Source organism: Suillus plorans (assembly GCF_016647745.1).
Source record: "Suillus plorans strain S12 chromosome Unknown HD556scaffold_55, whole genome shotgun sequence".
NCBI classification, from domain to species: Eukaryota; Fungi; Basidiomycota; class Agaricomycetes; order Boletales; family Suillaceae; genus Suillus; species Suillus plorans.
Window position 1 is genome coordinate 149649 of NW_024537439.1, and position 12783 is coordinate 162431.

The following is a 12783-nucleotide window of genomic DNA, read 5'->3' on the forward strand; positions in this document are numbered from 1 at the left end:
TGTTACAACGCGCTGTTGTTAGCGAGAAGGACTGATGTAAGCGCGATTAGTTGTGATGGACTCAGAGCGTCCAATAACGACTCATAACGTTCGTGGTGAACGCGGTTCGCCTCCGGCAAAAATATACTTGCAATACATCTCCCTGTGCTGCGTTCTTGCAGTGCCCACCGACAGAAAGTCGCAATCATGGCGAGTAACGGCTTGATACCGAGATCCTTAATGTACCGATGATACTTGTGGTCGCTGTCGCGCAAGAGGTACGACGTCATCGATAGGATGGCAGGGTTTGCGAAAGCGACCTCGATGTCGACTCCCTCAACCTATAACAACGTGAGGGGTATAAGTCGATCATGAGTCAAGGGCCCAATTCATAGTAGTCCTACGACACGTACGGATAATCGGCCGTACAAAAACGTGTCGTTCTGCACCAAACGTTGGACACGCGTCGCGCGCTCAACGATATGCGAGTCGTCCAGCGTTATAGTGTAGTCAAACGCGAGGCCATACTCGTGATATACAAACAATTTCACCACTGTCTTCATCCTGTCAAGTATCCCCACGAGCACGGGCTCTAGCTTCGAGGTCCTAAATTTCTCGTCGTTGTTGAGCTTATCCAATGCCCAGTGGCGAACCGCACCTGCTCCCAATCAGTTTCAATGCGAGTAAATATTTATCAGATAACTTACCATCAACCTCTCGATAGGTCAGGGTACGCCATGAAGATTCCATCATTTCCCTCGTAGATTCAGGTGAGAGCAACAACGATTTGCCGAAGGCAGTTATTTTTATAGTTTCTTTGCACAGTTCCACAAAATCTTGAGAGCCGAATGGGATGACCCTCAGGTCGATAAACGACGCAACTGAACTTTTGGTCGTGAGTTTGGTGCTTCGGCGGGAAGAGCGAGTTGACCTGATGGATCCCCCGGGGGGTCGTCCTTGACGGCGAGGGGAAAGGACGTTCGAGTGACGGACAACGTCGTCAAAAACATCATAGGATGTTGAATGGGTGAGGTTGGGCACGGACGACGTTGACCCCGAGTCATCCAAAGAGGACTCTGGGTTCAATGTCGCATGACTCGCCGGCGCATTTGCGGATGGGATGGAGGGATGCTGGGTCTGCCACGCGTCGATGTAGCTCGGTAGACCCAGATCCAAGAAATGACGGGGTCTTGGATGGACAAGGTCCTGCAGCAAGTGCCCAGAGGGTTGCGGATAGTGAGTGGTGTGTACTTGACCACCTTCCAAGTACTGCTGCGGGGTCCATGATGATTGATCGTGAAGACTTGCTACCTGACCTGAAGGACCTCCTAGCAGTACGGTCGCATCGTCATGATAGCGAACCTGAGACTGCAACGAGGTCCATGACGACTCATGTTGAGAAAGATGACCGTGGCTGGTACGATGGTCGGATTGAAGTGGGTAGTGGAAAGGGAAGTTGATTAAATTAGGATCGGGAGGGGCGTATTCAGTCGCGTATTGCTCATTGCCTTGCGATTGAGGCTGATCACCCCAACCTGCTGACATCGTTGGTTGGTAGCGAATAACAGTGGAAATGTAATATAAGTTACCCACCTGTCAATTTAAGTAAACTTTGCGGCACTGGGCTCGAGGACGCACACGTGAAGGCTGAATTGAATTGACCGCAAAGTATACATAATGTTTATGATTTGTAAATAGTAAGTGGATTCTTAGCAGACGTTATTACATACATAACATAGCTTAAAATAATAAGTAAAAACTGTGAATATATTTTAGATATCGACTTACTAAGCTTTACAGCTATTTACTTTTTTTTGGAAAATACCGCCGGCTTCTACCATTATGCAGCCGCTCACTATAAGTCTATAAGGCGCTGGAGACTTTTGCTCTCAGCCGCTCAGGTACAGTTGCCGAACTCCGCGGAGCCTCAGATCTGTGAACCGAAGTTCATCTCTCCTCCACCACTGATTCAGAATATATGCGGTATGTTTTTCTTCCCTTGCACACGCTTCCCCTTCAATATGATCATCCAGACCTTACAGCGCAGACAGCAGAACGCGTGGGTAGATGTGTACGTTCGCTTGATGAGGAAATGAGACGTGCTGGGGAGGTTGCTGGGCGGGTTGGACAAGTCATGGAACTGAAAGTATGTTCTCAAATGTCGTCCGTCCACCTTTATATTCAGTCGATGCTGTTATGCAGTCCTCTCTCGCTCGACTGCAGTCTTACATTGAAAATAAAGACTGGGAGTCGGCGGCCAGATGTTGGGGCGCGCCATGTCCTTGTCCTTTACAATCATTTCAGGGCCCTTGTTGCAGAGTCTTTATTGTGAGTGACCATTCGAAACATTCCAGATTCTTCTCATCACTCTGAGCAGCCTACAGCTGAGAGTCACTAACATCCAGCGCAGACCCTCCAGGCTGCACGAGAACAAACTTATTCAAGAGTCGCTTCGAACAAGCATCTCGCTCGCTCGATGCTGCAGCCACGACTCGTTATTTCAAACTATTGGTTAGGAGGCATATGCATCGTTCGTGGTCGATCTTGTGCGAATGAGAGCTCCAAGGTCAGCCACAAGTACGTTATGTCAGGCTTGGACGATAGCCACATTTTTACATCTCACTTAGTCTCCTCGCCTCTGTATTTTGTAACTGCCCTTACAGCAGCGGCGTTGCTTAAAAGTGTTGCTATGATAGTCACTCTCCTCTTGACTCTCCCGTCTTCGCTCCTCATTAATATTGGGGTACTTTGCAATATTGATTGAGTAAACTTCATCGACAACGTACACGACGCCGCATGTCTACATTTCACCGTCAGAACTTTGGCCAACTTCTAGGCTTTGAAGGGTATGTTCATCCTATCCATCGACTGCCGCAGTCACTCACAGGCAACGCTATCCAGTTACCTCAACATCAACCCGTCTCAATCAATATCCTGACCGCTACAAATTCTCCTGTGGGGATTTGAGCAATATGCTGATTTTTCCGTAAGTGCTAGTTACTTCTGTTTGCCTCGTGCATGTATTCGACTCAATTAAGCTCATTTCCATTCGTGTCTACCAAACAGCATTGTGCCCAACTACTTGAACATGTCGGTACCTCCTTATCCTGCGCTTACACGGGCACTCATCGTTGATGATTCCACATTGGCCTGGACCCTTGAGCCTCGTGGCAAAGCTTCCGTGGGTGCTGTCATATATGGACTTATCTCCCTTACTATTTCCTGATTTCTCATGGACTCTTTCTATAGCATCCGCCACAACCGGTACGGTGTGAAGATGAACTCGGGCGCAAACAAGCATTTCCCTATCATCGGATCGCTAGAAGTCGACCGCGGACTTCAAGGAGAGCGTGACGCCCATCACAGAGGAGATCTTCGAGAACAAGCCAGATGCGGAGATTATAGGATGGCCAAAGGAAAGCGGCGCAAAGTCCTTATCGCGATGAGTGTGAAGTGGAGACGCCACACGTGCTGGACAATATCACCCATGTTATCCTCGACAACCCCATTTTCCGTGTACAGATACGGTAAGTCGGACCCAGTCACTCCAGCCCTCCGAGTTATGAACGATCTCAATTCCAGCATCATCTCCTCTACTAGTACATGGAACCAGGTCATCGTAACCACCATCGCTGACCCCCCCCTTGTGGTCATATACCACAGCAATGACTACCGCGGCGTGCTCACTTCAATCTACCTCCTGCCCAAAGTAGTGCCCGTCTGTCTCGTTACACAATGCCAAATTCCAGGGTCTATGGCCGCTCCGAACTTCCGAAGAAGAGATGAAAGAAGTCTGCTCCGCGTTCAGCATCAGCAAAGAACGCTGTATGAAATATGTCCAGTTCGGAACCACATTTAACCTGCTTCACGCTGCTGCATCGTTTATCAAAAAAGCATTGATGTCACCGGAGTGTCAGACAAGCGTGGAAAGCTCATGATCGTGTTTACTCGAAGCTGGAGTTTACTGCATCGCCGCCTTGATGATCTGATTAGTGGTGCTGATTTTGCTCTGATTCCTTCCTGTGACGAATTGTTTGGATTGGTCGGAAGAATGGTGTCATTGCTGTTGGTAGTCGATTTGGTAGACAACTCGGTCACTGGTATTGGGTTGATGCCTGCCAGATGGTGAGTGACCAAGGTCCTCTTCTTGATGGCACGATCTGACAGGATTCCTAATAGTGGTTCCCTGCGGAGTCTACCTTGGAGATCTTGTTGAAAAGCCTGGAGAAGACGTAGTGCTTTCCCTTTGCCTCTAAGAATATCTTCTTATCTTAGATGGCCCATGAACTCCACGCGTGCATGAACAATTCTTCAACTACTTCCGCTCCAAAGATCACACTTTTGCTCCATCTTCTTCAACCATACCCTCCAAGAGGCAAGATGACTCGGAAGCGTGCGCCTGGTAAGCATAATGGTACTACGTGTAAGTCACTTTAACATCGCAAATTTAGACCTGTGGGACGTTGGGAAAGACTCCTACCACCACACATTCTTCGAAATGCTCGGGAACAGTGGTCATTTGGCGATTATTTCAAGGTTTAGTGCTTGTTTTCCGACAGCTCGATCTCACCGACATCTCAATTTTACAGAAAGAAGCTATCTTGGACCTAGTATTGACTAACGTATTGCGGGCTGCCCAAAGACCAATTATATGTTACCTACTGCGCTGGAGACCTACGAAATGGAACATTCACCGACGAGGAAGCGGTTTGAAACAACACTGGCTAAGGTAGGGTATCTCACCAAATCACGTTATCGCGTCAAAAGTAAACTTCTGGGGTAAGACATGTTTTGCCATCCAATGAACGATGTGACTCATTCACTTCTGCAGCAGAAATGGGCGTAATGGGCCGGACCCTGTGGGCCTTGTAGGTACGTATGTATACTTGGGAGCCTCCATAAGACTCAAGTCACTTCAGAGTCTGCAGGTCTGTATCAGCGTCTTTCGGGAGTTTCTGGCCAGTGCGTGTCCAAGGTCTGTCTGCCCGCCGTCTTACATTATCTGCTGATTATCTTAATGAGAGAGGTGGCTCGATGGTAGAGAAAGAGCCGGCAGGCAGCGATGGAACAGGCACGGACTGCAAGGGAAACCAAGGCCAACCCTCTGTAGCGGGAGGCTGCAGTTCTATCTGTCTAGGACTGACTATAACACAAGCTCAGGACCACTGACTACGAACGAGGACACCTGCCACTGCGCCAAGACCTGCCTAGGTCTGATAGGATGTCCCGTTACAGTGAGAGAGACGGCGAGTAACAAGAGAGATGGCTCGCGATGACAGAACTGACGGTGGGATGAGATTATCAGCAAGACGGCGGGTAACGCGCACTGGCCAATTCCCGGACTTTCTGCCTGATATCATATACATACCAGTATGGTGATAGGCAAATGTTATTTCTTTCGCAAGTCCTGTGGAGCTACAGCATGTAGAATCAACCATGTAGATCGACTCATATCGTCCTATTTCTCGGTTGTCAATTCTGTGCAGCGAGTCTGTCTACCAACATAATTCCATATGGGAGTCTGGACTCATTCTGGAATCTAGCAGGCTGTTGTATTTAAGCTTACATAAAGGTGTCTCTGACTCGACGAACTTGGGGAGGGTTGAACGGTTCTGTCAGTTCGGCATCCAGTGTATGCATTATAATATTTCCTTTTCCTGCTAAAATATGATGTTCTATATATAACATTGTAATCAAAGCAATATCTGAGCATCACGATCTAGCATTGTAAGCCCAGCATAATTAAGGAAATATGATATTGCTCAACAAATTGTACCTAATTATGCTATTATACCTTGCTAGCTGCGATGGTGCAAAACCATAACTTTGTCGGGAGTTCTCATACGAATCTAGATTGGATCACAAAGGCTAATGGCGCTTTCCATGATAAAGCCTTGAGTGACATTGTAGTTCCAAACATAAATAACAGAATATGATATTGCTCAACAACTTGTACCTAATTATGCTATTATACCTTGCCAGCTGCGATGGTGCAAAACTGTGACGTTGTCGGGAGCTCTCATATGAATCTAGTTTGGATCACAAAGGCTAATGGCGCTTTTCATGATAAAGCCTTGAATGACATTGTAGTTCCAAACATAAATAACAGAATATGATATTGCTCAACAACTTGTACCTAATTACGCTGCTATAACTTGCCGGCTGCGAGGGTGCTTAGTCGTGACATTGTTGCGAACTCCTCATGGTAATTTAGATTCTCAGACATCCATTGCTATGTACCAACAACTCAAATTTCTCACAGTATACAGCGCCATATGCAGCAGAAGCAGAATTATGTAGCCCTATAGTTCCCACGGCTACCATGTCAAGGACTCATGAGTTCTCTGATGAGATGCTGTGGGCAGAGAAATTATCAATAAACATGCAAATGTGCCGGTTTTGTTGCTTCATCTGAAGATCGAGTTTTTTGATCCATCTAGGCCACTGATTAGATATTAACAGCAATCATATCATCATGTCCACGTACTCCTCAAATATGACTGCTGTCATCCAAGCCTTCTTATTATTCCGATAATAAAATCCCCGCTGTTCCGGTGTCTGCTTCTTGAAGCATCGGGGTTTCTTTGCCCTGCCGATAAAAAAAGGCTCGAGCCTCTCGCTTCCATCTGCGTTGCAGGCTAATCCGATGGAGATACGGAATTTCTCTTTCTTCTTACCACTCATTTGTCGTGTTGCAAGGCCACGGTCTGGAGGTGCACTAAAATGAAAAAAAAATTAGGTGACATAGATTAATATAAATGAACACTCACTAAGGAAAGAATGATGTCTCGTCAAAATTCCACCGATCTTTGGGAGCAAACTTCACCAAGATCTTACGACAACGCTCTCGTTCTTTATCAACAGCTTCAATGTCAACAGACCCAGCTTCTCCATGCCGTCGGTACTCGCGAATCTTGTAGGCAGTACAAAATGATTAGAGCCATTCCCCCGACAGCCTTTCATTTTCCGGGACATCAAACTCATCTTCAAACCTTTTCCGTTTCTCTCGCAGCATAGGCCCAGTCACTGTTTCACGTCTACTCTCCATGTGCCTAACCCACAGAATTAAGGCACGTTCGACATCGGGCCTTGTGACAATCCTTGGCCGCTTCGATGACAATGCATTAGGGTTATCGTTGATCCGTGCTTCCATTTTTGGACGTTCCCGCAACTTGCGTGATAAGGTTGACTGCGTGAAATTGAGTGCACCCGACTTGAGAGATTTAAAGTGTTCAACAATTTCAATCTGTGATACAGTAGGATGAGAATCAACAAATGAATAGACTGTTAACCAGTCAGAGAGTGTAAGATTGTGGCGAGAAGTGCATTTGGGAGAATGAGCTGAAGTTCGAGGAGTGTCCTTGGTGATTTTCTGCCGCTTCGCAGGTCGGTTATAGACAGCGGGCTTGTCACGGGGTTTGCGTTTTGGGTTTACGGACATTGTTGTGTGGTATCGTACTGTCGTGATTACTTGCTAGCTTCTATACATAGTCGAACGAGACAATACCACTGAAGCAGAACAATAAATTTATGCAATACATTGTCGTACCTATTGTCCCGTCCTATCAATTTGGTACCTCATAATGCATATTGGCTATGCAAAGGTTATGCATTATGCATTATGCATTATGCGGTCAATTACATGGGAACGCCGTCGGGATCCAAAAAAGTCCATGCATTATGAGACTTATGCATTGTTAGCATATGCATTATGAGCATTTCAACTGTACTTGGAAACAATTTGATGGAACGTGACTGTTACAGTAGCACGTGACCCATCTCATTTCAGCGCGTTGTGTGACAGTCAACGCGTTGCTTGCCACCATGGATGACAAGGACCCCATGTACCAGTTCTTTGACGAAGAAGATGTAGACCTTTACGCCGTCTTGTCGCTTAAATCAGATACCTCCGCAGAAGATATCCGCAAGTCTTACAGGAAACTTGCTTTGCTGTGTCATCCTGACAAACTAGTTAACGCCACCGAGGAGGAAAGGGTCAAAGCATCTACGCAGTTCCAGAGGATTGGTTTTGCATATACCGTACTAAGCGACGAAAAGCGGAGGAAGAAATATGACAAAACCGGAAAGACTGACGAAGGATTACTCGGTGAGGCGGATGAAGACGGTGGTTGGGAAGCTTACTTTGAGGACCTATTTGATCGCGTCACACGCGGGAGACTGGACGAAATGAAGAAAGAATATCAAGGTGCGTCTAAATTATATCTGGTAGATTGTTAAGTAACTCTACTTACAGGATCTCCTGAGGAGATTGAGGACCTCAAGGCCGCGTACCTCGAAACCAGAGGTTCTTTCGACGAAATCATGAAGCACATTCCTCACTCTACTATTGATGATGAACCAAGATTCATCGTCGCACTTTCGAATCTTGTACAAGCTGGTGATCTGCCGAGTCTTCCGCAATGGGTGTCAAGCTCCAAAGACGAGAAAGCCAAGTTAGTGAGGAAGAAGCAGAGTGACAAAGAGGCAAACGAGGCTGAAGAACTCGCGAAGGAACTTGGCGTATGGGATGAGTTCTATGGAAGCGGAAAGACAGGGGCGCGAAAAGGCAAGGGGAAAGCGAAGAAATCAGCAGATGACGATGATGATGACAAGGGAGACACTTCAGCACTCCAGGCCCTCATTTTGAAGAGACAGAAGGACCGCCACGGTTTCCTGGACGACCTGGCTGCCAAGTACTCAAATATGGAAGAGTCATCCACAAAGAAAGGAGGGAAGGGAAAGAAACGGAAGAAGGGCGCTGACGAGTCTGAAGCTGAAGTGGAATCACCAAAGAAGAAACCTCATGTCCAGGACCCTCCTGACATCGATGACGAGGAATTTGCCAAGATACAACAGAGGATGTTTTCGGATAAACGCAAGCCAACAGGTGAAGGATCATCACCAGCAAAGGGGAGACGGAACGGGAGAGCGAAGAAAGCCAAATAACCCCTGTTCTGTGGATGTTTGCTGTCGTACCCTGCTTTGTATTGTATTTATTTTGATTCATTCTTTTAAATTATTGTTGTCAAAACCTAACTGGTTGACCCTTGTCTATGTTGCATCTGACGCGTCTGCTGGCTGACGATGGATGTACTTAATCAACTACGACGGTGGCATTTTTTTGGATTCCAACCTCCACAGATGATAATGAGATTATTAGTGAGGCTCACACGTATCTTACTAGATCAATTCCTAAACTACGACGAGCGTGAATAATGGCCACCAGCTCCTTGATGCACTCCTCTAAAATGACAACATTGTCCAGCAGTTGCGACAATGTAACTTGCGTTGCCTTCCCTCCATGCAAGTCCTCTCCCTCTGATCGAGTAGCTGTGTGCCCGCCCCATTGACTTCCTGCACTGAAAATATCATCTTCATCCGCATTCCACTTTGATGGCTGGGCTGATGTCCAAGGACTCAAGTGGGGAACGGGAGCCACGAAAGGTTCAACGACAATATCTCGCGTGCGCTGATAATGAGGAGCAAATGGATTTGCAGCGACGTTTTTGCCGCCCGACCTCGGGGGTGTTGTGGGTTCAGAAGGCGCCCTGGATGGGGCGGCTTTGCTTTTTCTTGGGGTCAGGAAAGATACGAGAGCCGAAGTCTTCGGCTTCGACTTCGGGCGTTGAGGAGGCGTTTCAGGAGCCTGAACGACATCCCAAGAACCTGATTGCGATAAGGCATCTTGAACCGGTTCAAGTGAGAGAGTGAGTGCATCTGTCAGATTTTCAGAGAACAAAAGACCCTGTCGCCTTTCAAGAAGATATTGATCGAAATTTCCGACTGATTGCCGGTAGCGTTCCAGCTGGCCGACGAGGCCTTGGAAGATAGTGTGTACGACAGGGCGGCTATGTTCATCGAGCCTGATGGCGGGGAGTATGTTGGTTTCTGTAGCAAACTTCTCATCGATCACAGAGTCTATGGATCTATCATCTCGGCCATCATCTGCATCAAGATAGGGGTCCGAGAATGAAGCGAGAGTTTCTGACACTGCACATGTAAGCCACCCCGCGATAGAGCGGTTAGGACAGACAGCTAACTCTGCAAGCACGCCCGTGAGCGAAATGTTCATCTTTGGCGAGTTCGAGAAGAATGTACGCATAGACTCGAGGATGAGCGAGAGAATGGGGTCATTGACATTGAGCCGATGCTTGAACTTCGAACGTGTGTCCACGTCTTCGTCATCATGGATATGGAAACAGCTATGGTTCTGGATGGACGACATTGCGTCGCGAAGATAGTGGTCATAGCCAGTGCTGAATGCATCATCGTTATGTGAGGGGTCAACACGGGAGACCAGTGTGAGATAGAGTCCCATCTCACGCTCGTGCGTGGAGAACGTTATATCTGGCTGGACGAATATGGGCAAGGGCGACAATCGTGGCCTTGCAGAGGGTTTGGTCTCCTCTGCGCCGGGGTAAACAAATTCTTCATCGCTATCCTCTTCAGCTATCTGTGTGACGTCCGGGAAAATCATAGCAGGCTCAGGATAGCTCGTCGCATGTGCATCATAGAAGACGAGGAACAGACCGCTGGTCGAAACGTGACACCTTTGGCTCAGCATCGACTGCAATAACTGCAGAGCAGATGCGACTGTCGCCTGATTCTTCGAGCGCAGATTCGTGAGTAGCAAGTCTTTCAACGTGAATCGCCCCATTGAGGTGAAGTATTCTGATTGTTTCTGCGATTCAGGAGCCTCCATCTCAAGCAGAACCATCGCGCTACTCTTGCGTCGGCGGAGCTTTGTTGAGCGGTCAGCAGCGCGAGGTGGAGCACTACTGAGATTGAGCATGCGAGGGTGTGGTCGAAAACGGGAGGCGTCATCGTTGTCCTCACTCATGAGGAATTCGACGAAGAGGTCGGAAAGCTGACCTGGTTCGAGAGTACGAATTACGATGTCGATATAAGACATCACAGCAACAGCGCTACCGTCGAGATCAGAACACTCAAGAACGGATGGGTAGAGTATGTTCTCAAGGAAGCTGCGGCGCACGGCATCCAATATAGAGTGCACAATGGAAATGCCTACCAACGCAGACGCATCGAGGTTGGACTCGGGGGAATCATGAACGTTGTTTCTGCGGAAAATGTCCTGCAGAAATTCTAGCAACTTGAGGAAGTGGTCGAGGCGAGATTTGAAGTCTGGGTTAGAAGAGTCCTCGATACCTGAGACGCGGTTATTCTCCACCACTAATTCAGCATGCTCTGTCTCATCTTCAGTGTCTGGTCCTGTGCTACCTAGCACCATGCCACTGCCATCCAAGGAATCAGCCCGAGTCGGTGACTTGATCTCCAATTTCGATGGAAGCAAAGAGTATACTGCGCCCAGACCCGCCCCAAGAACGTCTGAAAAATCACCATCGACAATATACTCCGCCAAGGCAAGCGCTGCATCTGTAATCGGATCTCCAGCTTCGGTCTCTGATCCAGACGCTGGAGGTGACTCCTGTTCATCCCCTGCTAATCTATGTATCGGTTCCCCAGGGGACATTGCAACATCCATGAGGAAGAGTAAGCCTGTGCGTGCAAAATCACCAATTTGCCCTTCACGATGAACAAATCGGAGTAGATAGTTGAAAAGGAGGAACTCGTATTCTGTCTTGTGAGAATGGCCAGCCTGAGATGCAGGAGCAGACGTTATTGTGACCTGTGAAGGTGTCGGTGATGCGCGCTCCCTTGTCTCCTCATCCTCGTTCTTGCCCTCATCCTCGTCCTCGTCCTCATCCTCTTCTTCAACGGAGAAAAGCGGTTCTGAGTGGTACCAGTGCTTATCATGGAAGAAAATCATCAAGAGTTCGCGGTACGTTCGTATGCGGCTGCACAAAATACACAGTAAGTTCAACACTGCCATCCATCAGCATCCACAGATCGTCAAACACGAGACAAACACTCACGATCAAGCTCATAATCAGACGGCTGGCTCCGTACGGCATTTTTAGCAGCTCCCATAATCCTGTTCCGACCGTCTAGCTGCTCTTGGATGTCGTCTCCGGCACAGTTACGCAGGAGGCGCAGGACGGCGCGATGTACGGCGGAGTGCACGAGGAATTGCTCGTCCATGAGAATAACCATGTTTTGCACTGCACGGAGCACTTCGGCCTGTATTCCAGAGGGTCTGTCGGGTTCTGCGAGGCGCACGAGTGTGCCCAAGACATCTGTAGGAGCAAGAACTATTAGATACAGTCGCCTAGGGCAGATCGTAGTTGTTGGGGTGCAGACCATTCTTGAGCAGAAATTCTAAGCAGGCACCAGTTGCGCTGACCAAGAGCAATGATAAACGCTATCGAGACCTTCATGGTTACAGAGCACATACCCTTCTTCGTTGTGGGCCGATTCTCTGACCAGGGCGTCGACCATCAATTGCAAGTGGGCTGGGGCATCGGTAGACTTGATGCCCTTGGTGAGCTGCCGCTCGTCTGGGTGCTCGAGTATTGTCTACGGGCAAGCCGACTCGCGTTCAATTGGGATCTTCGGAAATTCGGGAAGGAGTAGTACCTTGATGACATTCCAGGATCTGCTAAATTCATCTGCGTGGTCTTGAACGGGTTTTGGCGAGGCTTGGGGCGTTGCGCGGAGGAACTTGGAGAAGTAGTCCATCGTGCCTGGACATTAGCCCGTATGGACTCTCTAGAAAGTGATCTGCCAAATGAAACCAGTGGATATGAACGCGGCCTCTCACGTGATGTGCGCGAAAACTACAGTCAACTTCAAGCTTGTGAGCATGGAGTATAAGTACACGTGTAACTCGGTTAGATAAGTAAAGGGACAAGTACACGAGACAAGAATCCGTGAATGGGTATTTGA

General features: G+C 48.0%; 5 protein-coding genes across 5 annotated transcripts; 3 read left to right on the top strand and 2 right to left on the bottom strand.

Annotated features, from left to right (window-relative positions):
* Positions 1–2: 2 nt before the first annotated feature.
* Positions 3–1524, bottom strand: HD556DRAFT_1446633 (uncharacterized protein; the record flags this gene model as incomplete). The annotated part of the gene is made up of 3 exons (XM_041307132.1): positions 3–320; positions 393–637; positions 687–1524. 3 exons carry the CDS (start codon positions 1522–1524, stop codon positions 3–5), a joined length of 1401 nt encoding a protein of 466 aa, XP_041156862.1.
* Positions 1525–1957: 433 nt separating this feature from the next.
* HD556DRAFT_1243230 (uncharacterized protein) lies at positions 1958–2352 on the top strand (the record flags this gene model as incomplete). Its single annotated transcript, XM_041298353.1, has 2 exons — positions 1958–2125; positions 2182–2352. The coding sequence occupies 2 exons, from the start codon at positions 1958–1960 to the stop codon at positions 2350–2352; spliced, it is 339 nt and encodes a 112-aa protein (XP_041156863.1).
* A 685-nt stretch (positions 2353–3037) lies between these two features.
* HD556DRAFT_1215349 (uncharacterized protein) lies at positions 3038–3187 on the top strand (the record flags this gene model as incomplete). Its single annotated transcript, XM_041296669.1, has 1 exon — positions 3038–3187. A coding segment is annotated over one exon (150 nt), but the record flags the coding sequence as incomplete, so codon positions are not given.
* A 4616-nt stretch (positions 3188–7803) lies between these two features.
* Positions 7804–8925, top strand: HD556DRAFT_1433564 (uncharacterized protein; the record flags this gene model as incomplete). The annotated part of the gene is made up of 2 exons (XM_041305237.1): positions 7804–8185; positions 8234–8925. 2 exons carry the CDS (start codon positions 7804–7806, stop codon positions 8923–8925), a joined length of 1074 nt encoding a protein of 357 aa, XP_041156865.1.
* Positions 8926–9035: 110 nt separating this feature from the next.
* HD556DRAFT_759326 (Retinoic acid induced 16-like protein-domain-containing protein) lies at positions 9036–12731 on the bottom strand. Its single transcript, XM_041311532.1, has 6 exons — positions 12659–12731; positions 12475–12606; positions 12293–12414; positions 12199–12236; positions 11874–12134; positions 9036–11823 (listed from the first exon to the last, which is right to left on the bottom strand). The coding sequence occupies exons 2-6, from the start codon at positions 12574–12576 to the stop codon at positions 9146–9148; spliced, it is 3201 nt and encodes a 1066-aa protein (XP_041156866.1). The 5' UTR covers positions 12577–12606; positions 12659–12731; the 3' UTR covers positions 9036–9145.
* Between the last annotated feature and the right edge of the window lie 52 nt (positions 12732–12783).

What these genes read in the sequence shown, in the direction of transcription:
- HD556DRAFT_759326 (XM_041311532.1), bottom strand. Translation starts at nt 12,576, where the DNA reads ATGGACTACTTCTCCAAGTTCCTCCGCGCAACGCCCCAAGCCTCGCCA. An exon ending in TCGGCCCACAACGAAGAAGG is followed by an intron (nt 12,237 to 12,292) that starts GTATGTGCTCTG and finishes GCTCTTGGTCAG; the next exon opens with CGCAACTGGTGCCTGCTTAG. An exon ending in GTCTGATTATGAGCTTGATC is followed by an intron (nt 11,824 to 11,873) that starts GTGAGTGTTTGT and finishes GATGGATGGCAG; the next exon opens with TGTTGAACTTACTGTGTATT.